Source organism: Cucurbita pepo, chromosome 1 (assembly GCF_057944985.1).
Source record: "Cucurbita pepo subsp. pepo isolate OVF chromosome 1, ASM5794498v1, whole genome shotgun sequence".
Taxonomy (NCBI): domain Eukaryota; kingdom Viridiplantae; phylum Streptophyta; class Magnoliopsida; order Cucurbitales; family Cucurbitaceae; genus Cucurbita; species Cucurbita pepo.
The window spans coordinates 2,342,895-2,369,208 of NC_141798.1; the positions used below are offsets into that span (position 1 = coordinate 2,342,895).

General features: G+C 36.7%; 5 protein-coding genes across 9 annotated transcripts; 3 read left to right on the forward strand and 2 right to left on the reverse strand.

Moving 5' to 3' along the window:
• LOC111795424 (magnesium transporter MRS2-4) lies at positions 1 to 5,810 on the forward strand. The gene is made up of 5 exons (XM_023677851.2): positions 1 to 153; positions 454 to 1,037; positions 1,523 to 1,971; positions 4,939 to 5,220; positions 5,334 to 5,810. Exons 2-5 carry the CDS (start codon positions 686 to 688, stop codon positions 5,610 to 5,612), a joined length of 1,362 nt encoding a protein of 453 aa, XP_023533619.2. The 5' UTR covers positions 1 to 153; positions 454 to 685; the 3' UTR covers positions 5,613 to 5,810.
• A 777-nt stretch (positions 5,811 to 6,587) lies between these two features.
• On the forward strand, positions 6,588 to 10,682 carry LOC111795430 (uncharacterized protein At4g06598). Of its 3 annotated transcripts, none has more exons than XM_023677886.2 (5): positions 6,588 to 6,712; positions 7,627 to 8,372; positions 8,829 to 8,904; positions 8,991 to 9,117; positions 9,949 to 10,682. In XM_023677886.2, exons 2-5 carry the CDS (start codon positions 7,654 to 7,656, stop codon positions 10,146 to 10,148), a joined length of 1,122 nt encoding a protein of 373 aa, XP_023533654.2. In that variant the 5' UTR covers positions 6,588 to 6,712; positions 7,627 to 7,653; the 3' UTR covers positions 10,149 to 10,682. The 3 variants fall into 3 exon arrangements, with proteins under 3 accessions (XP_023533654.2, XP_023533639.2, XP_023533646.2); XM_023677871.2 differs by having other exon boundaries at positions 6,592 to 6,797; XM_023677878.2 differs by lacking the exon at positions 6,588 to 6,712 and adding an exon at positions 6,812 to 7,136.
• Positions 10,683 to 11,570: 888 nt separating this feature from the next.
• On the reverse strand, positions 11,571 to 14,826 carry COBL6 (COBRA-like protein 6 precursor). Of its 2 annotated transcripts, none has more exons than XM_023677836.2 (6): positions 14,311 to 14,807; positions 14,115 to 14,194; positions 13,031 to 13,484; positions 12,666 to 12,819; positions 12,300 to 12,580; positions 11,571 to 12,065 (listed from the first exon to the last, which is right to left on the reverse strand). In XM_023677836.2, the coding sequence occupies exons 1-6, from the start codon at positions 14,429 to 14,431 to the stop codon at positions 11,770 to 11,772; spliced, it is 1,386 nt and encodes a 461-aa protein (XP_023533604.2). In that variant the 5' UTR covers positions 14,432 to 14,807; the 3' UTR covers positions 11,571 to 11,769. The 2 variants fall into 2 exon arrangements, with proteins under 2 accessions (XP_023533604.2, XP_086983276.1); XM_087127150.1 differs by having other exon boundaries at positions 11,899 to 12,036; positions 14,311 to 14,826.
• A 1,060-nt stretch (positions 14,827 to 15,886) lies between these two features.
• LOC111800169 (Cox19 family protein (CHCH motif)) lies at positions 15,887 to 18,750 on the forward strand. The gene is made up of 2 exons (XM_023683764.2): positions 15,887 to 16,023; positions 18,329 to 18,750. The coding sequence occupies exons 1-2, from the start codon at positions 15,938 to 15,940 to the stop codon at positions 18,450 to 18,452; spliced, it is 210 nt and encodes a 69-aa protein (XP_023539532.2). The 5' UTR covers positions 15,887 to 15,937; the 3' UTR covers positions 18,453 to 18,750.
• Positions 18,751 to 19,152: 402 nt separating this feature from the next.
• LOC111800143 (putative magnesium transporter NIPA4) lies at positions 19,153 to 26,314 on the reverse strand. Of its 2 annotated transcripts, none has more exons than XM_087127166.1 (9): positions 25,872 to 26,314; positions 25,280 to 25,336; positions 24,345 to 24,435; positions 24,109 to 24,269; positions 23,295 to 23,422; positions 23,043 to 23,180; positions 21,508 to 21,600; positions 20,831 to 20,936; positions 19,153 to 19,523 (listed from the first exon to the last, which is right to left on the reverse strand). In XM_087127166.1, the coding sequence occupies exons 1-9, from the start codon at positions 26,026 to 26,028 to the stop codon at positions 19,408 to 19,410; spliced, it is 1,047 nt and encodes a 348-aa protein (XP_086983292.1). In that variant the 5' UTR covers positions 26,029 to 26,314; the 3' UTR covers positions 19,153 to 19,407. The 2 variants fall into 2 exon arrangements, with proteins under 2 accessions (XP_086983292.1, XP_023539503.1); XM_023683735.2 differs by having other exon boundaries at positions 19,153 to 19,514; positions 25,872 to 26,313.

The window sequence follows — 26,314 nt, forward strand, 5'->3', positions numbered from 1 at the left end:
ATTTTTCTTAATTTTCATAAGCTTAATTTCGTCTGGAACTTAAGTAATCCTTTCGATTTCATTCCGATTCCGATTCCGATTCACTCCACTAGAATCCGATTCTTAAATCGCCTCCATGGCCTCTCTGTCTGCGTTTTCCGTTCTTCTGCTAAGGTTTGCCTAATTACTTCGTTCCTATTGCGTTCTATTGAATCTGCTATTTATGCGTTTGTCTTCAGTGATTCGTTTGTATATTCTTGAAATCCCTTTTTGTGTCGTTGTTTTCTGATTTGCTATCGTCTCTGAAATCGGTCGTCGGTTTCGATTATTGCATGTCCGTCTGCGTCAGATTTCCGTAATTTTTTGGGGTTTTTCTGTCTTGTTTGCATTCAAATTTGCTTCTCATTATTTGCAAATTTTTATGAAGTGAAAGTATAGTTGTTTAATGAAGTTGTAAACGTATTCTGAAAATAGGAGGAACTGACAGAGAGGTGGAATTTGGCGATTGGTGGAGGCGGTGTAGGTCATTGTTGTAGGCTGAGGTGAAAAGTGGGGCAGCAATAAGACTGCGAGGTCACATAGTTGACAAATTGGGCGGCATCTTTGTTATAGTCCGTTCAAAGTTCGGAAGAGAGAGAACTGAAGAACTTGGGAATTTTAGGGTGTTTGGCACAGTGAAGAGGAAGGGGGTGGCGAGCGAGAGAAAATGGGCAAAGGGCCATTTTCTTTTCGCCGGAGTAATAGTCGTCGCCGCCCTAAGAAGGCAGCTCAGTCGACACCGTTGTTGTCGCCTCAGACACCTCTGCCGATTGACGCCAGTTCTCCTCCCATTAACAATAATGGCAGCAGCTTGGTCGGTGGTGGCGGTGGTGGTGGTGGGGCTGTGGGAAAGGTGAAGAAGAAGGCTGGAGGAGCGAAGCTGTGGATGCGTCTCGACAGATGGGGGCAGTCGGAGCTTTTAGAGTGGGACAAGAGCGCAATAATCCGGCGTGCTGCAATTCCGGCTCGGGATTTGAGGATTCTTGGTCCTGTTTTCTCCCACTCCTCCAACATACTCGGTAAATTTTGATTTTACGCTGCAACCAGTTTAAGGAACTATATATTTACTCGTTAGAAGTGCCGTTTTGTGCCTATCCTTGTCTCTTGTAACAGATTTTGGAAATCTTAGCAACTACTTGTAACGAGGGATTTGTTTCTAAGATAAAAGAAAGTATACTTTTAGTTGGTTTTGTCTTCTTCAATTGAGAGAGACATGGGGAGAAAAGCTAGATTCAAGGGATAAGGCCGTGTGCAATTGTTTTGATATTCCATTCATGTTCATTGTTCGTTATAAGAAACCATCAACAAGGAGTAATATTTTAAGTCGTTTCTTATCATGTGTGTACATATTGTATTGATTTTCCTTCCCATGTTTTCCACATTTTTTTTTTCTAAGTTTAAATTTGGGGAACCATGAAGTTAGGGTTGTAGTTGATAATTTACAAATGTTCATAGCTATGAGAAACCTTGAATTCTTTCTGAGTTCTCTTTGGTATTCTCGCAGCAAGGGAAAAGGCCATGGTTGTTAATCTAGAGTTCATAAAAGCTATAGTTACTGCTGAAGAAGTTCTACTATTTGACCCTCTTCGCCAAGAGGTTATTCCATTTGTGGATCAGCTAAGGAAACTACTTGCTACGAAGAGTTCATCTCAGGGCCATGGAGATGGAACTGTGGATGAACGTGAAAATGATGTGAATGTTTCAAGTGGAGGAAAGTGGTTGCCAGTCTCCGAAGCTGCTGAAGGTGTGCAGTATGAGCTCCCGTTTGAGTTTCAGGTTCTGGAAAATGCGTTGGAGGTTGTATGTATGTATTTAGATTCCAGTGTGGAAGACCTTGAGAGAGATGCTTATCCAGTCCTTGATGAACTGGCTAGGAATGTCAGCACCAAGAATTTAGAACGTGTGAGGAGCTTGAAAAGTAATCTTACCCGTATTCTTGCACGCGTTCAAAAGGTGTGCCCAAATCCGTTCTTTCTACAAACTTTTTAAAAATACTTATTATTTTTGTTTTCTGTTGCCATATTTTGCTCATTTTTAATTAATTATGTTCTGCTTGAGGTAGTTTTTTTTTTTTTGTTAGGTAGAACTAACCGTGGGTTTTATTATATTACTATTTATTATTATTATTTTATCACCCCATGTATGCTTGTGTAATGAAAATGCAATTAGACTTGGTGAAAGCAAAACGTTGATATGTGCAAATGTTTGAGGATTTGTGCTTACCATGGGCGGGAATCCAAGGAGCTTGTTTTTCGGAAGCTTGTCTTGGATAAAATTTAGAATAAACTTTTTGTCTAGAAAATAGTGTTTCTCTCTTAAAAGGGAAGGCTGATGCTAATTCGATCAATGTTGAGAGGGATCCCTAACTATTTATTGGCGATCTTTAGGGTTTTGGTTCGGGTGAGTAAGTCTGTTGATAGAACAATGAAAGATTTCTTGTGGGAAGGGGTTGACGAGGGGGAGGGTTGCACTTGGTCAAGTGGGGAGTGGTTATGACGCCAGTGGATCTAGGAGAATTAGTGGTTGTGGCGCTTCTTCCTAGACCTTGACAAGCTATGACATAAGGTGATTGTGAGCAAGTATGACCAGTATCCTTTCGAGTGGATTGAGGGTGGTGGTTTTATGAACCTTAGCAGAAACCTCTAGAAAACTATTTATTCGGGATTTCCTTCTTTCTCATAGCTTATTCGTCGTTCGGATGGGAAAGGCTCAAAAATATATTTTTGGGAGGATTTTTTGGGTTGGGGAAACCTTCGTTTTGTTTCTATGTTTATACCATATTTTGACTAAAGGTTGCATTTGGTGGTCTAGGTGTTACTCTTCATCTTCACTTTTAGGCTTCTGACGTCCATTGATTGACAGAGAGATTACAAATGTTTTGGGTCTTCTTTCTATCCTATGAAACTTTCAGGTGTTCCCAGAGAGAAGAGATATTCGTATCTTGTTCCCTAATCCTTCTGGAGGGTTCTCTTGCCATTCCTTCTCCCATATTTTGTCTATCTCTTTTCCCTCCTCGGTTGCCTCTATCTTCTCCCTTCCTGGTTGCCTTCGTGTTCTCCTAATTCCAAAGAAAGTTAAGGTCTTTGAATGGTAGATTTTACATGGGAGAGCGAATGACTTGGATCGTGTCCAAAGACATTCTTTCTTTGTGTTGTTTTCAGAATGATGCATTCTCTGCTTGGAGTCAGAGAAACTGATTTTATATCTTTGTACCGGTGTGAAGCTCTCGTTGGGAGAGTTCCAAGCCTCTGGAAAGGTTGGAGAATATATTGTTTCTGTCTGGCTGAACTCATCAGTCCTAGTCTAATTCTCTTGAACTGTAGTGCTGTAACAACTTCTGTCTTGGGCAATGTTTTTATATAGCTCTGCGGATAAGTAACAAGCTAATCACCTTAGAGTGTAAATTTTGTATTCTTTCACAATACAAGAGAAGATCTACGCCAAACAAAACTTTTCATTGAAGAAATGAGAGACTAATGCTCTGGTAGTGAAAGAAAATAAAACAAAAATTATGAAGGAAAAATAAAGGCATCTCAATTCAAACATATATCTTGTAAAGAAAAGCCAATTAAAAGCTTAGAAAGAGAACATAAAAAGCTTGGTGGATCTTTTATTAGGTTGTCCTTTTTTATTCCCTTTGCATTCTTTCCTTTATTCTTGATGCAATCTTAGTTCTTTATCCAAAAAGAATAGGTCTTCGTATAGAGTACCCACACGCCCACCCCTCTCCTTTGGTAGATCATCTACTTGGTTGAATCTCTTGTTGCTGTTCTGTTTTAGGGTGAGTTTGGCATGCCTACTTGTTTAAACATGTTTTTAGAATTTCTTTTTTTTAGTTCTTTTCATTAAAGTGATTTTAATTTGAAGACTTGTATGTTTGGTTATATCTTCTTAAAAGTTATTTTAATTCCAATTTTGTTTGGCTGCACAAAGTGATTCTATGAATATTAAGTTCTTAAAGATCATTGTCTTTCTTCTTTAATTTATAATTGCCATTCCTTTTTGTGGTTATTTCATTTATCAATGAAATTTGTAGTTTCTTTCTTACAAAAAACAAACTACCATAAGAGAAGTGAAGAAGAGAAGCTTTAAATTTGATAGTGATTTTGTAATTTCAGCATCATTTGGGTCTTGTTATATACATTTTGAAGAACTTTTATTACCAAAGGTTTTCTTTAATGTTTCTAAAGTGATGGAGAAAGAGAATCACTTGTTTTGATTATTTTTTTGTTACCAAATACTCAAGATTTTTCAAAAAATGTACTGGTCCTTCATAGTAACTTAAAACCAGCATTCCTAAGGAGGCGGGCGGAAAAAGGGAGAAAACTCTTTGGCCCGAGCCTCAAAAAGGTTCACTTGCATATACATTCATTCTATGGATTCTGAGTTTTGGAGCTTAAAAAACTCCATAAATAAATGCGAACACTCAAGAAATCCATCGGAAGCTTGTACAATCGATGCCACAACGATAGCCAACTCAATTATCAAAGAAATAAGGAGAACTCTTCTGAACTCTTACCAGTTTGATATATGTGCTTACTGGAAGAATTTTCTATAACTTTCTTTAGTGGCGTTTATTTTTTTAGTTTAACACGTAGATGTAGAAATTTTAACTTCTAATCTTTACTTGGATTCGAGTTGGCTTCTTTAGGCTAGCATTGAGACTTTTTTCTCACTCTTTTGTATTATTTTTATCATTACTATTATTTCATAGAAAATGAAACTTGTGTCAATCAAGCAAAGAGAAGCAGAGAACAAGTAGTGGGATTTACAAAAATGGATCCCAGTTAGCATATATCATCAAACTATCATACTCCCCCTGTTTGTATATTTCATTGATTTAATGAAATGCAATTTGAATCTTATCCAAAAGGAAAACCAGAAGAAAGAACTAAATACTCATAGCTTTTATGATGGCAGGTGCGGGACGAGATAGAGCATCTATTAGATGATAATGAAGATATGGCACAACTATATTTGACAAGGAAATGGATGCAGAATCAACAAGCTGATGCTTTGCTGGGAGGTCTGGCTTCCAACAGCACCACAGCCATCGTTCCCCATCTTCGTCGACTTAGTTCCACCCGGAGCGGAAGTATGGTGACCAGCAATCTTCTTGATGATAATGATGTAGAGGATCTGGAAATGTTACTCGAGGCATATTTTATGCAGTTAGATGGGACTCGTAACAGGATATTATCGGTGAGAGCTTCGACATATCATTGATTAAATTCCTTCTCTATAGTTGTGCCATAATCTAGACAGGTCGGGGTCGAGTTTTAAGGCGTATGTTATTCTCATTTTTATACGTGCAGGTTAGGGAATACATCGATGACACTGAGGATTATGTCAATATTCAACTTGACAACCAACGAAATGAACTCATTCAGTTTCAGTTGACACTGACCATTGCTTCATTTGCCATAGCCATTGAAACCTTAATCGCCGGGTTGTTTGGCATGAACATCCATTGTACATTGTACGATCGGGAGGGGATATTCGAGTACTTCGTCGGAGGTACTTCAGTAGGTTGTTTGTTGATTTTCGTGCTTATTTTCGGGTATGCTAAATGGAAGAAGCTTCTTGGTTCATGATTTCGCCTTGTTCAGCATGTTGAGCTGTTGTTTTATATCAGCAAAATAAATACCTGTAAGCTTATGAATCAATAATTTACACAGCATACCATAAGCTGATATTTCCAAGTCTTGAGTTTGTGCATACAAACATACTGCAATGATATGAGAATTATTTCACCCTTTATTTTCTAAGTACTTAATGCCACTTCGTTATTATATCCTTGTGTTTAAATATTGGTCACTTCGCATGCTTTGAACTCTCGACCAATAGGTAAGCAATGATTTCACGAGATTAGTCTTTACGTGCATAAGTTAGTCAAGTTCACCTGCTTTAAGCGAGGGCAATCCCACGACTAAGATAGTCTCTCTAGAGGTCGTGCAGTAGCTTCTGGCTTTGCCTATGAATCCTATCAATTTATGGGGCCGTTCAACTCTGGTCAAAACTCAACTCCAATCAACTATCGGGTGAGTACTCGTTAAGAAGAAACAAAATCAGAGCTTATGGGTACCAAGAGATCCAACTTTATTGAGTTGTTTCCTCCAACTTTGGCACATGGAATCTACAAATCTTTATTTTCTTATATTAAATATATATATTATTTTGGAATTGCATTGCACGTACATAATTATTCTTTTATTTTTTTTAAAAAAAAAATAGTTTCTTTTTCAAAGCACATGGGAATTTGAAAAAAAAAAAAAAAAACGACCCAATGGAGAGGTTCGAACTTATGGAAAGGAATATATTTGTAACGTTTTAGAATTAAATTTAATTAAAAAAATAAAAAATGGTTAAAAACTTGTTTTATTTTGAAATTTGGATAAATAATTTAAAGTAGTTAAAAAAAAGTTTTAGTTGAATTTTGAAGATAATTATAAAAATTGAAATAAAATAAATGGATTTGGAAAAAAAGAAAAAGAAAAAAGAGCTGGAAAATGATAAATTTATAAATAAAAAAAAATTATTTCTTTTAATTATTGTAATTAAAATTTTCAATCCAAGTCTCCTGCCACTTAATTTCAGTCTCAGCCTTGGGGGAGAAGAGGAGAGAGAGAGAGAGGGAAGCTCAGCGTCTTGAGAGGTGGGGGTGGAATTTGGAAATACAAACCCTAGAAAGAAGGTGAATTTTGAAATCATTTTCGCTTTGATTTCATTCCTTTTTCGCGTTACTCTACTAAGATCTTCGTTCTTCCGTCGCCACCAAGGTTAATTTCTCCTTCTCTCTCTCTCTCTCTCTTCTGTTTTTCTTCTGTTTCTACATGACAGAGGAATTATTTCCCATTTTCCCGCTTGCATTTGATTGAATTTGTTCTGATTTTTTTGCCTTTTATTCGCCTTCTTTCTCGTCCACCCTTCCTATCTTGATTCTTTTTTCTTTGTTTGTCTTCTTCATTTGTTCTCATCGCTGGAATTGTTTTTCAATTCGTTTTAATTTTTAATGCATCATTCTGGTTTTATTATGGTTGCTGAGGAAATGTGGGAGGGAATTCAAATGGGAGGATTTTACATCTTTCTCTCCAGAATCATCTGATGTTACTGTTTAGGTGAGAAGATAATGATCGGAATTCATCTTCTCTGCCTAGTTCTTACTTAACTAATGGGTAAGGGTAAATGGTTTTTTTTTTATTTGGGACCTACTGGTAGGTGTGGTTGTGTTAGATTTCGATTTTTATTTGAGACTTTTTGTTTGGGTGGGTACCCTCAATTTATCATAGTTAGTGAACTTATTGTTTCCAGCTTTTTGACTACTTGATGTTTTTCTGGCTGATCTGCTATCGAATGTCCTCTGTTTTTCAGTGCCACTTCGTGGCATTGTTCATGGTTTCAGAGAACTGCTTTGCATTCGAGCGAGCAACATAAATGTTCGCATGGAAAAATGTTGATGAATTATGAAAGTAACAAGTTATTTTTGCATATCAGCGAAGAATTTAATTATACATGCAGATGTTTTTTGGACTGCTCTTTTATTGCTTCTTAACCTTAATCTGTTGTCCATGTTTATCTGTTTCTGAGATATTTCTCATCATGTTACAGGAGAAGGAATTTCTCGAATTTTATACCATGGCAACTTCAAAAGGGTCATCCAACGTCAGGAATTTTATGAGTTCTGGAAAACATGCACTACTCCCTCCTAAAAGTCCTTTCCCTAGTGTTTCTCCATCATATACTGAATATGTTCCTAATACTGCAATTGGAGCAAAAGCTGTTCAGAGGCCAAGAGATGGTAACAGCTACCATCAAAGAACTTCTTCCGAAAGCTTTCTAATAGAGGAGCAGCCTTCTTGGCTTGAAGATCTTCTTAATGAGCCGGAGACCCCTGTTCGCAGAGTTGGTCATCGACGTTCATCAAGTGACTCCTTTGCATATACAGATTCTGCTAATGCTAATTTTGATAGTATCGTGCAAGAAGACTTCAAATATACAAATTCTATTCCTGGACACTCTTGGTTATCTCAAGAATTTGATCGTCAGAGAGATGCAAGGCATGCTTCATTTTATACTGAAGCGAATGTGACAAAGCAGAAGAATAGGGTGTGGGAATCATCTTTGTCTGCCATGAATAATCCCATGGCTCTTCGTTCTCCCAGGGAGAACATTGTTGTTCATACCTCGGGACCATTGATCCCTCCGCAGGAGGCAGATGGTTTGCTTTCTACAGCAAGTGAAAAACAGGATCCAACTGAGTCTGGTCCACACGATCCAAAAGTCTCTTCTGAAAGGAAGGACGTGTCTCATGGAAAATCATCCGGGTCGGATACAGAAAATAAACGTGCCAAACAGTATGTATATGATGTTTTGCTTTGTTTTAGTATTTTCATATAAACCCTGGACTCAAAATTGGCTAACGTCTAGACCTGCAGTGCTTGTTTTAATTGAATATGTCCAGCCTTATTATTATTTTTCCTGCTTACCACTTATTAACTGTATTTTAAATTCTTTTAGGAATTTGTAATTCAATGAAGATTGTTATCTATGTCATTAAGTTTTTCATAAAACCCATGTCTTATTGGACATTATTTTATATGATATTTTATGGCTTTATTTTTATGTTATGCATTTTTTAAATATTTTTTTAAAAATAATATTCTATATCAAATCTCCACACCTTGACTCTATTTCTGTCTTTGAACACTTGTCATCGCCTCTAATCTTTCAACATGGTATGGGAGTAAACAATTTTATTGTATTTCTACACTTTTCTTTTTTAATGCATTAACTGTTCTAGAATTATACAGGCAATTTGCTCAGCGTTCAAGGGTTCGGAAACTTCAATATATAGCTGAGCTTGAAAGGAAAGTACAAGCTTTGCAGGTCAGTATATGATGAAATTATGAATTAGTGGCTCCATGTAGTTGATGTAAAAGCTCAAAGAACACCTCAAATTTGTTATTCCATAGGCAGAGGGCTCTGACGTCTCAGCTGAGCTTGAATTTCTCAACCAGCAAAATATTATTCTTAGCATGGAGAACAAAGCCCTCAAGCAGCGGTTAGAGAGTTTAGCTCAAGAGCAGCTAATTAAATACTGTAAGCCCTTATTCACTAGATATCTTTCCTTTTCTGTATACTGATAGAGACATAGGTAGGGTAGGTTGGTAAGTATGTATACATATATATATGATACGTAGGTTGATATTTTAACTTGTGATATATTTGGGAAAATTGTGTTCTAATCATGAACTACGGTAGTTATCTGCAAAAGAACTTCATGTTATTATTACATAGATCTTTTGACGAAACTATGATGGGCTAGAAATCGATTAAGGTAGGGATTTCTTCCTGGAGAATGATTGCTGGAGTTCTCTCTCTTTGAATAAGGAAACCGAGCAAGGAATTTCATTTCATGAGAAATAGATAAATAAAAGAAGGGTTATTAGAAATCAGCCCAATCCGAAATAATCTAAAATTAATAAACAAAAACTCCCCCAATAGGCTTCCTTGAAAATAATTACGATTAAAAAAGCTTAAATCAATTATTTAGAGTATTCCTTATTTGATCCTTGTATTTTAAATTATTTCATATTAGTTCTTGTAGGGACGAGATGGTTCTACAAAAAAAGTACAGGGACACATTTAAAATATGTTTTAAAATATATTTTATTCTTATATATTATTAATATACTTACACGTTATGTTTTCTGAGATCGTAAGTGTATGGAAAGTTTTCGAATTGCATGCAGAAACAAGTAACTGATGAATTTTATAGAAGCCTAAACTTCTGTGATCCAAACTTGATATTTTACTTTGTAGACAATTCCATGTTTTGAAAGAACACTTACCTGGCATGTTATGAGCAGTATGATATTCCCCTATCCTTTTTATTTCTACAAGAAAGCTAAAAGATGAAACTATATACAGTGGAGCAGGAAGTACTGGAGAGGGAGATTGGAAGGTTAAGAGCTGTGCATCAGCAGCAACAACCGCAACAACTACGACCTTCTTCTAGTCATCGGCGTACTTCAAGCAAAGACCTTGACAGTCAATTTGCAAATCTTTCTTTGAAGCAAAAGGATTCTGGTTCAAGTTGTGACCCAGTAACAGGTCCAGTGCGCAGTTAGGTTTCATGTTTGACTTCACGTGTTGTGCCTGGGAACGTTCGCCAAATTGGTGAACGAAAATGATCGTCACTTCATGCAAGACAAGCTGACCGCTTCCAGTCTTGGTACCTCTCTGTTTCTCTCAGGTCTCCTTTTAATTCTTTGCCGCTGTTTCCTGCCTTTTCCTGGAGTTAACATTTTCGTATGCATGCACCTGGTGGTCATTGCCGTTGTCTTGTTTGTTCAACATGAGGTGTGTGGCCTACCGGAGGTGGTATCTGTCTGTAGTGTATGTCTAATCAATTATAATTTACACCACTTGTAAGCACCATTTTTTAACTTTCATCCAAAAAAGTTCCGCTTCCACAGTGTGAACATCTTCTGTGCTGTTTGGACATTCAGTACCTGTAATGCATCACGGTGAGAAATAATTACATGATTCCATTGAAATCTCTGATTTACGGATGGAATGCTTGCCTAATCTCTCTCCCTCCATGTACTTCAGACTTGTTTTAACCATTTTTATGGCTGAGTTGATCGAAATATTTTGATGTTCGTCCGTTTGTGTTATCAAGCAGTGTGGTAGAGCAGTTACTTAGCAGTACATTACTTCACAAGCCCCATCACATTGTGTCGAAGGTCTAGTTTGGTGTTGTAATTTTATGTTGATTGCGGTCAATTATAAGCTTTGTTTCGACATTCTTTTCAAGAATTTTTTTTGGTTGGTTAAATTTATGCCGTTGGATTGTATCTTGGAACATTCACTCACAAATTTTTCCCACAGTGATACAGCGTCTTCTCTTTGCAGATCATTGACTTGACTTTGGGCTTGTGCTCTCAACTGTTCCAGGTTTTTTCAGCCCTCTAACATTTATAACTGTTAGAACGAAATTTTCTCTTTTTCTCTGGTCTCAATTATGTGCCAGGCTTTAACTTTGTAATAGTCTAAGCTCATCGCTAGCACATATTATTCGTTTTAGCCTGTTACGTGTAGTTGTCAACCTCACGATTTTAAAACGTGTCTGCTAGGGAAAGGTTTTCACACCCATATAAGGTTTCCACCCCCTTGAGGGCCAGCGTCCTTGTTGGCACACCACCCATTGCCTGGCTTAATACCTTTGTAAACAGCCCAAACTCACCGTTAGCTCACCGCTAGCAGATATTGTCCTCTTTAACCCGTTATGTACTATTATCAATCTCACAGTTACAAAACGCATTTTAAAACCATGTAGTGGCAATACGTAATGGGTCAAAGCAAACAATATTTGCTAACATGAGTTTGGGCTGTTTACAAATGGTAACAGAGACTTAACAGTAATACGTAATGGGCCATTACTGGGCCAAAACAGACATCTTGTGAGATAAATTGGAACACATATTTCATTCATAGTGAAAGCTTGATAATATAGTAAGCAGACTCTAATGCAGTATATAATGTACACATTGCAGAATTTGGCCTCAATTTGTACGGGACTGATTTTGGTCACCTTTAAAAATTCGAAGAATAATGTCTAAAAACAATGATAATAAGAGGGAACGAGAAAAACTTATCATCTCAGCTAAAATTCTCATCAGAACCATATGCAAATAAAACACAAACCTGTGCTATACTCTCTGCTGGTAACTTCCATTGCACTGTCATCTACTGAATTCCTCTTATAAGAATACAGAGAGAAAAAAAGAAGAAAACCTTGAACGTGGCGGCCATGGCCATGGCCCTGTGAGCTTCATTTGGGAGCCTTGGATATTGGTCTGGAGGTGGCATTACACATTCATCCCCATTGAACAAAATTCTTCTTGGGAACGCCCATCCTTCTCTGAAAGTGAAAATTTCTGAATCTTTTTGGAGAAGCATCTCTGTTTGAACATTCCCTCTTTCTCCTGATGTGAGTATCAAATCATTGTAGAACTGTATCCCCCAAAACATCCCTGTGTCATCTTCAGAAAGTACAACAAGACTTCACTCAGCCTTAAAAAACATATTTCAGAGAGCGTTTGATGTACAATTTTTACCATTACTTCTGAGAGAAATGCTAGTTTAATGACTAAAAAAGGGTTTCAATAGATTCAAAAGTACCTCAAATACGATCGAGAGAAATGGTCGAGTCTTTCAAACATAAAAAAGGACATCTTTCAAACTCGTGAGATCAAATGGACAGTGGAGGAACTTACTTATGTGACCATATTGATTGAGAGGGCTGTAGTTGAAGCTGAAAACTTGAGTAATATTCCTCAAGTTGGGATGCAACACTACTAAGCTCCATTGAGAGTAGTTCTTGGCAAAGTTTAGATTTGTGATGGTTATCTTTACCCTCCAATACTGTGTATAGCTCTGTTTCACATGCCAATGCACCCTTATTGGGCACATATGCTGTGAACACCTCACCAATGGTTCTACTTCAGCAGTGTAGTGTTCATGTGGAAGCTGCAACACAGAAGGAGTTTCACCTGACCTGTAAAACATTTTTGGACAGTGGAAGATTTTACTTGTCATACAAATAGCCTAAAATTGGCGAGGAGATAAGTGTGGAATGTTACTCGACGCATTTTGTTCCCTCTAGCCCTTGGCAGCCACAGCTGCACTGAGGGCAAGGAACAATCGTGCTGTTGTAGAAGGACGACAATGAAACACAGCACCCCGGAGCTGGTGATGATCGGAATTGCGAGTAAACACATGTCACGTTCCATGTTTCTACAATCAGAAACAATATACAGATCTCAGAGAGGGAGTTCAGTTAAGCTACAACATTGCAGCTGTTTTCTACTCATAAATCTAACACAAAAAGACCAATCTCAACCATGATTTAAGCATAAACAACAGAGATATCCACACCTCAACTCAATCTAAAAGTGACCTTTAAGGGATAAAAATCTCCGGCTTTAACCATTCATCAAGTAATTACCTAGAACTTGTGTCCACCGACGACCGCCATCCTTACTGAACTTGGTTGGAGAGACTTGAAATGGGTCACTACAAGTATAGCCAGGAAGCCCCAGAGTGAAATTTGCAGGCATTTTGCTATCTACACCCTTCCCAGTAGACTTCCCGATATTCATTTGGAAGGCAGCTCCATAGTTTGCAGGGTCCTGTCTCATGGAAGATAGCACACCTCCTTTACAACAATTGGCCACCTGCAACTTATAAGGAGCTCCAGGCATAAGATCAACGATCACAGGCTTCTTCTCACAACAATGAGGAAGCTCCTTGCCTATGTATTTGGAGCAATTTCCTTGCTGAGTAGCCTCTGCCCCCCACATACTCCATATAACCTCATCACCTTTCCATGACCAGCCAAGTTTCCAACCAGGAAGTTCCACATGACGAAACAGTTGGAAATTGTATAACGAAACTCTCACCTGTAACGTTTAACATAATGAATTGATTTTGAACAAAAACGAGAGGTGCAGAAGTTGTAGGTAGTCGCATGAACTCCCAAGACTCGATAGTTCGATGAGTTTGAAACGACATTATCTTCCAACGAAAAAATGATATGACATTGCTTACTCGAACAACCTTCCTAAGCTAAATACATTAGATTAAGAAAACCTTTCCATTAGATAGGAAAATATAAGACTAGAGTATGTATAGTATATTTGTAACCGTCCAAGCCCACCACTAGTAGATACTATCCTCTTTAGACTTTCCCTCAAGATTTCTAAAACATGTCTGCTAGTGAGAGGTTTCCACACCCTTATAAGTAATGTTTCGTTCCTCCTCCAATCGAGGTGGGATCTCACAATATTGGAGGCATGTCTGTCTAATATCTATTTCATAGACTATTTCTCAAACTCGTTTATAGCTATCCATTTGCAGTCTATACTGAGTAACAATTCATGGATCCACTCAATCATAGATCATCTTAAGATAAGACAGAACAACAACATTCTAACACAAGGCTCTTTTATAAACATTCTTAAGTTCATCGAATATCATAGATGATAACAGGGATAAACTAAAAATTGAGCAGATAGAACAGTGATACTTACATCAAAAGTATCCCCATTCTCCACCAAGAAATCCCATGTGATAGTAACGTTGGCATAAGGGTCCAACGAATCATATTCATCTGTATTTCAATCTATAAGGTTTATATTAAATTTCTTCTATTCCTCCACAAGAGAACCCTTTGTTCAAACCAAACAGAACATAAACAAAACATACAAAGAAGAGGAAAATACTTACAGGAGGGCGAGAAAGAGCAGGTGAGAGAGAAGAAGATCAAAAGAAACACGATGAAACTTGATCTTTGATCCAGAAACAAACATGGGTTTGTTTGGAAAACGGAAAAGAACGGATTCTCCATGCCCTAAACAAGATTGATATTCAAAACCCGAAATAGAGAGCCAGTGGGGGATTTTGGATGAAATCTGAGCTTGGAAAATGTAGGAAATGGAGGCGGCTGGGGATTTTGTGGTTTGAATGTGAAATGTTTGAGATCGAAAAGGGGAAACGAAGGAGATGAAGAAGAAGAATGCATAATGGGGGATTGAATGCATGGCATTGAAGTGATGAATGGATGAATGGATGAATGGATGAACGCATTTTGTCGCGGTTTTTTCTTTTTTCTCTGTGTGGGTGTGATGGGAGTGTGGAGAAAACAGAAGAACGCATTAATTGAGAGATCAATGGAATGCAAAAGTAGGATGTTACGGTAATACAATGCGTCTGTTCGTACTGAATTTGCACTAATGATCCTTCCCATCTGCCCACCGTTTTATCTTCTTTTTTCTTTTTCTTTTTTTTTCAATAGAAAATTACTTTTGTTATTTTTGCATGTTTTTTGATATGATATCTTATGTTTTAAAGAATTATTTTTTCATTTTTAAAAAATGAAGGTTAAGAGACTAGCTTGTTTGGCAAGTTCGGGGTGATTAGTACGGTGTTTGTAGCCAACGGGTTGAGTGTCTCGAGCCCAATTGGGTGATTTGCCTTCGTTTCAATCACTATTGATCCCCAATTTGTCTATAATATTGATTGCTTGATGTGGCATCTCAGGTCAAGGTAGAGGTTATCTTTATCTATGCAACCAATACTATAGGTCCCATATCGGTTGGAGAGGGTAACAAGTCATTCCTTATAAATGTGTAGAATCCTCTCCCTAGTAGACCCGTTTCAAAAATCTTTGAGGAGAAACTCAGAAGAGAAGGCCTAAAGAGGACAAGGACAATATTTTCTAACGGTGGGCTTGAGTTGTTACAATTCACGGTTTATTCTCATTTGTGTATGTGTGAGCTAAAGTTCTAGCCTCTAGAAACTCTCGATATCCTTCGTTTTCTATGTCTTGGACAACGGAACTTGGATGACATCTCTCCCTTTGTGCAAGATTCAAGCCCACGAGACGGTGCTATTTATCTTATCCCAACATAATGACGAGTCATTTTTTGTTCTTTTTCTTTCCGTTGATGATTTTCTACTCCTAAATAGAACTTGGGTACGGTCGTGATAGCTATTATCTTTGGGTCATGTCACTAGTTGGGTAACATATTTGAACAAACAATTTTTTTTTTTTTTTTTTTTTGTTAAAAGGCATTTGCATTCCCCTAAAGGGTGTTTAGTGGTTAAATCCAGTCGAGCTGAAACATTTTTCTAGACCTAACTCAGTTTTTCGGGTTTAAAATTTTTTAAATATTAAATTGGGATAGGCAGTTTAGGTCATTTATTTAAAATTTTATTTTTAATAAAAGTAAAATGCTAATATATAAAATTTTCATCCAACTTAATCTAAATATGGTGAACACGTTCAAACAGTACGAATTATATATATATAAAGATTTGATGAACATAGCGATTGAACATCGCGTAGAGAGAGATGCCTCAGCCGAGCAAAGAACCCTGCAAGAAGGAGGCGTGTGACATTCAAGCTTGTCTCTCCAAAAATAACTTTCTTCCTCACAAGTAAGTTTAGATTAAGATTTTCCTTTTGTGTTTGTTTCCCGAGGAATCTGCGATGAAAGATTCTCAGTTTCTAGGCTGTTCGGTTCATCGATGTTTGATCTTGTTCGTTTTTAGTGATTTGCATGAATCGGAGGATAGATGGATTGAATTTGAATCTTATTTCTTTCTTTGTTTTCCTGTATCTGTTGACGAAACTGTGGACTGCTGTATATTCTTTGTGCTTTGCGTTTTTTCTTCCGTTTGAATTATCAGTTATCTCCGTCTGTCGTGAGATCAAGCAAAGAACGAATTAAGCTATAAAGCAGAATGCGTTTTAATTTGATTCCTCTGTATGGAAAACATTTGGGCTTTTACTTTTCCCTATGTTTGATCCGTTTCATTTCTCTTCGTGTTTGGCTCATCGACTCACGCACTTAGACCAAGTATTGTAGTCCTTGATTTGGGAAATTTCGAATAGATTACGGAGGTCAGACACCATAATACAAGTCGTTCTTCTTCAAAATTTTGTCAGTAGTTTCTAGATGCGATCAAAATTCTGCTGGAAGGTTGTTAAAAATGTGGAAATTCAATCAACATATTTTTTTTTTTGTGACTATTATAGTTTAGTTCAAATTTTGAGTCCTCTGGAATTGATCATACATTTGACAGGCATTATGTCGAATGGATGTTGAAGTTTGTTTGTTTTTTTATGTGTGTGTACAGCTTTATACTGTATACATAAGGTGTCTGTTGTAGTTCTATGATTATCTTCTGATCAGCAAGTAGCTGGATTTTGTTTTAGTAACGATGTGATTCTTGGAAAACTTGCTGTCCTGATTCAGGAAAAATGTTGTTTTAAACTCAAATTGCTGATCCACAAACAGAATTCCATATCAAGTTTATTCATTTTTCTTGGGAACACTTCATAGAACGCATGCCTAGGATATCAACCCCATTTCCAAAAAAGCCAATTTGATAGATTCATCAATAACCTCGGAGGTTCCAGCTTTCAAGCCCTTGAATCCAACTTCCCTCGGACTGGTCTCAAGTCCCTATGAAGTTTCAATATATTGGATGTCTCCTAAACTTGTATTCATTGAATATGTCACTTCGATTGAAGAGTAATGGAGGCTAAGGTATTCTGCTGCTTGGCTACAGCTTCTGCTTGGGGAACCTAGCACTACAACAAACAATAAGTACGATAGCTTACGAAAAATGCTATCGTAGACTTTTAATAGCGTTTTTCGTACGTCGTGACAGCCCATGTTATTAAAAGTCTGAGACTTTTTATAGCATTTTTTTATAGCTATAATGAATGCTATAATATAGTATGAATCTATAGCTTATATTGGTTGTCATGAAAATATTTTATAGCAATTTTTATTAAGCTATAATATGTTTAATATAGCTAAAATAGTATGCTATCTTTAACTTATAGTAGCATTTTTTTAATGCTATAATATATTATTTTTTTAATGCTATAATCTATAGAAGCTAGGTTGCAGCTCTCCATTCAATTTCCCAAAATGGTATTTTAACCTTTGTGAGGCCATTTGGGATCCTGGTTCGAAATCAAGAACCTTGGGATTTTGGAACCCATGGGGTTGATTGGTTGTATTCCTGAAGCTTGGGGTTTCCGAAGCCGTTTGGGGTGCAGGGTTGGGTTGGTTGGGTTTTTGAAACTTGTGTTTGAGGTGTAGGGTTTGAGTTGGACTAGGTTCCAATAGCCAGTTTTTATGGGATGTTCTTTAGTTTCCATTTTTTGTGACTTGATAATTTGTTCTGAACTATATATCAATATTCTGTCCCAATTTGTGTAATTTGGCTCAGCCATATTCAAATTTGTAACTATTTTACGTGCATCTTTTGTAACCAGTCTGTCTCTCACTTCATACATGGTGATATCATTTTCAATATCACCATCTTAAATGTAGAATGAATAACTCTAAAGTAGGAAAGCATATATTAAAAAATCCATGGTTAAAGCTCGGGTTTTTTAGCCGTTTGTTTTTTCTTTTTCTGTGAATTGTTCTTTGATATAATCTTGCTGAATTTTTGGACAATCTACTAGAAAACAATTGTTCCATCCATCCAAACCAATGGATCAAACGGCGGCTCATTTGTTTTCCTCCTCTGCTGTGGATTAGCAATTTAGGCCAGTTTAATTCTATATTCCCTGGAATCGGGCGACGAATACCAACTCTTAGATAACTCATTACACTTCTCTTAGATGTTGATGACTTTTTTTGTGTGTTATGGGGGAAGGCTTTTGCATGTAGATAAGTTGATGTGTCCCTGATCAGTGTGTGGATTGACATGGTTGTAGGTGCGTCAGGGTCATTCAACTATTGCAGTATTGCTGTGAAAACTGCAATTACAAGTCAACACACTGTGCTTCTGTTTCTGACCTCTTAAAGCAAATGCCAAAGCCCAAAGGCCAGAAATCTTGATCCAAGTCGAGCCAGATGTAATTCAGTCTAGACGTAACAAACTAAATTAGGTGTTTACTTATAACTCAAACCAACATATTATGGGATGGCACAGCCAATGCTGGACGCTGAATTCTGCTAGTTTTGCAAAATAGTGCAGATGGAAGAGATGAGGCCAGAAAACCAAAATCTTTGATAGATCAACATGAACTAATGCTAATGATGTTACCATTTCTTCACGAAGCCATCAACTTGCAAATCAACCTTTATATGTGCACTCTCTGTTCTCTAATAAAATATTTCTCCATATGTTTAACTATGATACCGGTCAGACATTAATTTTGGCCCTTTTCCATTTTGCATCTTCCGATTTTGATACAAAAATTACTTGAAAGGATTGATTGAACTTGAATGATTCCCTATCCGGACATTAACATAGAAGTGATTTGTTCATTTACATGTATACCTTTTGAAAGAATGGGTCAAGTCGTGTATTAGAGAAGTACCAAGAAATAAAAGTTAGTTTCAATCACCTTCACCTTTCTCATGAGTGCTACCTGCTTTTGATACGTCATCACGAACCCATATTTTACGACATGAATAAAGAAAATCAAGGTGATTTTTGCAACATCTAGAATGAAATGGTTAAGTGGAAGAACCAAGAGAGAAGCCAAGAGAGTTGTGATATGTGGAGAGAGAGGCAATATGTATTACCAATTGATTGATAAAGAATTCTGTTGGCTTGCATCTTTCATATGAATTTTGTGGAGTCGCAAGAACTTGTGTACAAAGGCAATAGGCATTACCCCCATTCATTGTCAAGTCTTGGGAGATAGAATGGAAATGATAGAAAATTCTCACCTTTCTATCTTCTACTTTATCCACAAAGGAACATCAAGGGGGTAGAAATTTGTGATAGAATACAAGTTGATGTCGGCATGAAACCTGAACAAAACCAATACTTGTTTTTTAGGCATCAAGGCAACCTCAAGGAATCTTGCCGTCTAAGAGGAATGCCTTCCGCACCACTAAAACCATCCTCATCAGCATGCTTAGAGAGCCGCAATGAGTTTCCCGCTGAACCTGCATCAGCTTGCAAAGTTATGGACTAAATTCAACTTTTGTGGAAAAAAAAACATATCCTTCAAAGTTCAATGTGATAGTAGCAGTTTGTTTTTATCCACATTAAACACGGCAAAGACGAATAATAGTGGTAAGGGAATCCCAAGGGGTGCCTAGTGGTAAGGGTTCGAGATGTCTTGGGTTTAAGCGTTGAGCTAAAAACTTCCATAATTTTAACAAGAAACAATGTTTCATTGATATGATGAAAAGAAAAAAAAATGTTCAAAGGTTACAAACTCTGAAGAGGAGTGAAAATAAAAGAAAGAAAATACAAAATCAAGAACTTATAAATGATTACAATCTTCTCTTCTTCCTCATGCAATGTTTCATTAATAAAATTAATGGTCTTGAAAAATGGAAGAAAAATTGGACAGTTCATCGTCCAATGCCCGAGTTATCGAGCTTGCAATCAAAAGGTGGGATGGAGACGTATCATAGACCCTAGTTTGAACAAAAATACTTCCTAACACTCCCTCTTTAATTTTGATTATGGCCGGACCAAAACAAAAAACGTTTTTTTTTACTTCTATTTTGGGTAAGCAACAATCCAATCTGTTTAAGGTTGAAGAATAAATACTGGTAAGGCCCTCAAAATAACAGTCAATGGCTTCAAATCATCCACGAGTCCAGAAATTCAAAGGTAAGTCAAAAATCTTCACTCAACCACCATATTCCTTTGCAAACTTAGGCACATAATGCTTTTCTCCCGACCATCTCTCGATTTGTAAATGAAAAGATCCAAATTTCTTCCATTTCCTAATATGGTGAAGAATTTTCTAATCTTCAAACTTTCACAAACGTTTATCACCCATAAGAGGAATAATAACAAAATAAGCTTCAAAGTGATCCTCTAAAATCTCCTTGATGTCCAACCAATCATCCTCAGCCAATAATCTAGAAATTACCAACAGTGAACTTCAATCTTCTTCACAACTTCCCTTTCTTTTTTCACCCCGAAAGAATGAGAAAACTTATCATTAGACGATAAAACCTAATAACTTTTAACAATATCTACATAAGATATTTCATCTCTCATCTTAGATAGTTGTTTGATAATTAACCCCTTATTATCTCTTAGGACAGGCTTTGGGTGTAGCCGTGTAGGACAAAGCCTCTTCGGATATGAGTGGAGTGGGCCATTATATAAGGTTCCTGATACCCAGCTATCAAAAAAAAAAAAAAGTGATAATGGCAGCATAATTTTTAATATGTTCATTTTATTGCTAATAAAATAAATATTGATGACAATGTCCTAAGAAAGAGATAGGGAGGCATACCATCGGCCATGTCCTTTGTTTTATGAAGAAGAAAAGTTCCTGAAAGAATGGTCACAAATCCACACATCTCCGTTACAACCTGTGTTGGGCTCTGCCTGTCCCAGTCCTGAAACAAGTAATTCAAAAGATGTTGAAGTCTACCTTCATTTAAATATTTAGAGGGAACAATTCTAATGTTCTATATTGTCACTAATGTATAACAAGAATGATTGAAGCGCCATATGAGTCCAAATTGTTATGTGTTGCTCCTTTGTTTTTTATTCTTAGTTCAAGTTCCCTGTAATTTCCTGTTGGAATCCCTCTCCTGGATGGCTTTTACCTGTGTTTTTATATCCTAAGGTAGCATGCTTTCATTACCCTTAATGAAAGGAATATGTTATCCCAAAGAGAGAGAGTGCGTGAGAGAGAGGATATGTTTAAATATAAAGTATGGTCTGACACTGCTACCAAGAACGTAATGATGCACTGTGGCTTCTATAGGTCCATCTATAAACTAGAACAGAAGACACTGACTCATAGAACCAGGCAACAGCAAGAAAGGATATTCAAGCATGCAAAACTCCAAATGTTTCTCATCCATGTGATCCTTATTGTGCTGTGTCAAATTTTTAAACATATCATTATACATTTGATCATATTGTGCGTGTAAAGGAACCAACATCAGCAGTCGGACAAACCTTAAACATGATCACGCTGGCCAAGATGGTAAATGATGTGAACATAACGTAGTATATTGGGGACACAACAGCTGTATTAAAAGTGTCCAGTGCCTGCAAACAAAGAGAGAAGAAATACATTGGCCAGATGAGATCATACACAAAGTTGTATATTTAGATAAGAATTGAGAATAAGTAAACAAATCGGTGAAATAAAAAAGATATACAAAGAGAGCTCCATTTTAAAGCTAGTTCAATCATCCATGGGGGGCATCGATAATGTAGGAATCCACAACTATCTTGAAAGTTTCTATTTCTTTCAAACCAGATTTCCCAGATAAGGACCTTGCTAATGTTGTTCCAATGAACTTTCATCTTACCTCAAAAAGGATTCCTGCATAAAGTCTGAAAAATAAGAATCCCCCTAACATTTCTTGGGAAGCACCATTAATTCCAAAGATCTTTAGGATAGTCAATCTGCACATTATACCACATTTAGAGAATGAGTGATCTAAAGTTTCACCCCCATTTTTGCAAGGAAGCACCAGATAGGAGAAATTAAGGTGTTGGATGACATTTATGGGCTCTTTCATACGTGGGGACTCCTTTCCAGCATATGGATCAAATGAAGAAGATCTTTTTTTTAGGCACTCTCTGTTCCAAATCTCTTTCCACAAGTCTTTACCAAATACTGAAACTCCTCTTCCACTGAGATGAAGAAACTTACAAAAACCCAATACCACAAAAAACAAAGGGCAAGAGCAAACAAAAAGCACAAATTAAAAAAAAAAGGTAGGTGGGGGAAGTGCAAGTGCGATTAACAGTTATGAGAGATCAAAAGAGGTGGAAGTTCTTAAACAATGTAGACGCCAACCCTGTACCAATTCCTTCATATAACTGTGAACAACCCGCATCATTCCAAACTCATTATAGCAAAAACAAGCTGGAAGAACTAACTTACGTTGAATGAAGAGATGACCCTAATTTTCTTCATTTTGGCAGCACAACACTCACCACAACACTACTACAGTAATCTTAGTCTTGATCCCTCTTGAGTATTAAGGTCTACTCTTGAAACGACCTGTTTCAAATGATCTTGGTGATTTCTTCAGGAAGAAAAATCATGGTTTATGATAGCTACCAAACGAATTTGGTTAAAACTCTCATGGATCACTTTAATGTTCACACCCTTCTATCCACGGATGGATTTGGTTAAGTCATTCATCAATCACTTAATATCCCTTTCTTCTTGATCACAGGGAAACAGTTCCAAATAAATTGCATTGTTTTGGTTCTTTTGCACTAATATCCCTTTTGCATTGTTTGGGTTGCTTCGCCTTTAATAATCTGGCACTAGTTCAGAAAAGAAACTGAGTACAAACTTCAAACCAACTCATCTTATATACTCATAGTTGAATAGCTATCTATTCCAATTTTTTTATAAAAATTACCGGAGATTAAATTATTAACTCTATGAACCATAACTATCATATCATAACAATACAGGGCCAAAGCTAAAAATGTTTCTGAAAATACCCTAAATGAGCACAACATACCTTGTTTAAATAATTCATCTGGGTGAGCACACAAGTAATCACAACTAAAGTAAATATCCACGTTTGAGGATATATTAGCTGGTTCATTCCTGACAATGTTAGCTTCAAGGCAATTCCTATTGCTTTGACACTCATGACCTGTTGTTAGACATTCAGTTACAAAATCACTTGAAGAACAAGGAAAAAACTTATACTGGAGCAGATAACATTTAGAAAATACAAAGGTAACAGGGAAGCTAGATGGATACATACCGACAAAGATCCTACAAGGGAACATACACCAATGTAAACCATAATGTGAGTCTGGCCATATTGTGGTATAAAGTGGAATATAAGTATAAACACAGTTGTCATGACCGATGCTGCATACAACAGAAAGGCTGCAAAATAAAAGGTAAAGTTACTACCAACATGATATTTAAATAAAATAAATGACCGCTTAAAACCGAAGAATCATATATAGAATACAAAAACAACAGATGATGAATCATGTCCAAGATCACTTTCCAGAGAACCAAGATACATATATGTCAAGCAAGATTTGAACTCATGCTCTTGACTCATGCACCCCATATATGGTGGTGAGCTTTCACATTTAAGAAGAGATTGCAGAAAAGATGAAGTAAACAGTCTTTATTTTATTGTGGAGACACCAAGAAAGGCCATATTGGTTTAATACGAAGCTCCAACGCTTCTAGCTACACTTGTGAGTGAGAAAAGAGTCGCCTACAGTTCCTCTTTGCTTCTTCACTAAACAACTTTGAGAGGGCAGGCTACAATATGGAAATAATATTTTGTTCAAAACAATGTAGACTCGTGATTGGAAATGGTTGCTCCATGAGGTTTTGGAATGGCCTCTGAGAAGTGGATTCCACACTCTTCACAATTTGTAAATCCATTTAGAATAAACAACTTAAAAATAGAAAAAATATATAACAAAACTCTTGTCTATAAAAAGAAGAAAATAAAATAAAGAAAGAATAATAATAATAGCCAAAATCACTATTAACCAGAATCAATGACATTTGAAAGAGAGGGACAGAATTTCACAATAACAAAAACTTACCTGGCTCCATGGCCATTTGCCACACTTCAGTTACAGATTCAATTTCACGTTCTTGAGGAGCATGGAGCACAATGGTTGTGGAACCCACTACACACAGAACGCATCCAAGAATTCCAAAAATATGCAACCTCTCCCGCAAAATAATATGTGCAAGTACTGCACTGCAAGATATCAAGATAATATGAGACTAACAACCATAAATTCTAACTTAATATGTGTGCAGTTTCAGACCATGCCTGATAATTATGCTGAGAGCACCAAGTGGGGTAACCAGTAACGCTGGAGCAAATGCATAAGCCGCAAAATTAGCAATTTCTCCTACAATCACTGTAAAGATAACAATTGTCGGGTCAGGATTTATGCTTTTATTCACTGTAACTTTATTTTTTCATTCCATGAGCATTAGTCTCTTTTCCTTCTTCAATAAAAAGTTTCGTTTCTAGTTAAAAAAATATATATATACATAATAACAATTGCGAGGTTAGGATTTCCCTTTTTATGTTCCAGTTTCAAAAAAAAAAAAAAAAAAAAAAAAAAAAAAAAAAATCCTTTCATTATACATTAATCTATTCAAAAGGATTATATGCTTTGCTACAATAAAGTGTCACCATGCTAGTTTTACAGAGAATACATTGATATCTAAGTCCACTTTTACTGGAAAAAGAAAAGCCCCGCCCCCTACGTCCTTTTTTCCATTAATATTTGAGAACAATGACAATAATTTGCTCCTTTCTGTAAATTTATTGAAACTAAATGCACTGAATAGAGGAAGAAGCCAAATACCTAATCACTTGTTCACAGAAAATGTTTGCTTAATAGAGGAACATCTACTGGACAAAATGTTTGCTTAATAGAGGAACATCCGGTCTTACGGGCTGATCGAAAATCTTACATATAAATTCAGAAATCTGTTTGGTGGGAGATCTTACAAGTAAATTCAGTGATCTCTATTTAGTGATTACATGTTCTTAAAAAAGGTGCCACACTGTATCAAAATAACAACGTGAACTGATTGTATATAAAGTTCAAAAAGAGCTAGTGGATCCTAAATGTTCATTTAGTATCTAAAGGACTTGAAAAGAAACTGAGCACAGAAGTATGTCAAGCCTGGCTGGGAAAAAAATAATAAAGACCTTTATAAGCTACATTATAAAAAGCCAGAAAGACTTACTTGTAATCATGCCCACCCACCATAGCGGCTCGTATAAGTAAGAATAGCCTCCAACTCCTGACATAAATCATCACAGCAACCACAGTAAAAATCTGCTAGATAACAGTTACCGTGCACCTTAAAGCATGAATAAAGATAAGCAAGCGCCAATCATCAACTTCAAAGACGATAAGTTACTAGACAAAAATCTTGAAGGCTAATCACAATGGTATTCGTGATGTTGATAAAATTAAAACATACTGAATTAAATTCACAACATTTAGCGCAGTTCTGATACTTCAAAGGGATTAAATAAACCTTTTTTGGCAATAGGCCTCCAAATAAGCAAGTACTACAATTGATTAACTAATGGGTATAATAGATTCAATTTTCCAATTCAAATCAACCAAATCCGTCGAGAACCTCATTAAAAGCGTGACCCACCACTAATTAAGAACGGGCCAAGACATGAAACACTAATTGCACATAATTAACACTCAATTACAGAAGCTTTCTAAAAATTCCTCAAGGAGTCAAAAACAAAGAAATCCAGGAACTACATTAACACCTTGTTGGGGTAAATTGAAGCAAACAAGAAGAGAGAGTAAGATACCTGCTCTGACTCCTGAAGCGCCGGCTTTCTTCAAGCCCTTTTTCTTAACAATGAAGCTAGCACCAATAAAGAAACTAGAGGAAAGAGCAAGAACCAATCCCTTAATATTATCAGAGGACATACCCTCCCGCCAACTCGGAGTTTGGGAGGTTGCCATGGCCAAGAGAAACCCTAGCTTCCAAGCTTGGAAACCATATCATAACATCAATGAAAAACACAATTCAAAAGGATGCTCAGAACGCTACTGAGTCAATTGGAAGTGGAAGCAAATTGATATCGGATCTTGAGGCGAGAAAAACTCAGATCGAGATTATGTTGAAGTAAATTGTCGGCGCTCGAGACTGTTGTTGAACACACCGAGGAGATTACTTGGATCGGAAGAGAGAGAGAAAAAGAGGAGATCTAAAAATCTTGATTTAGTTTTACCAAAATAAAGACTACCC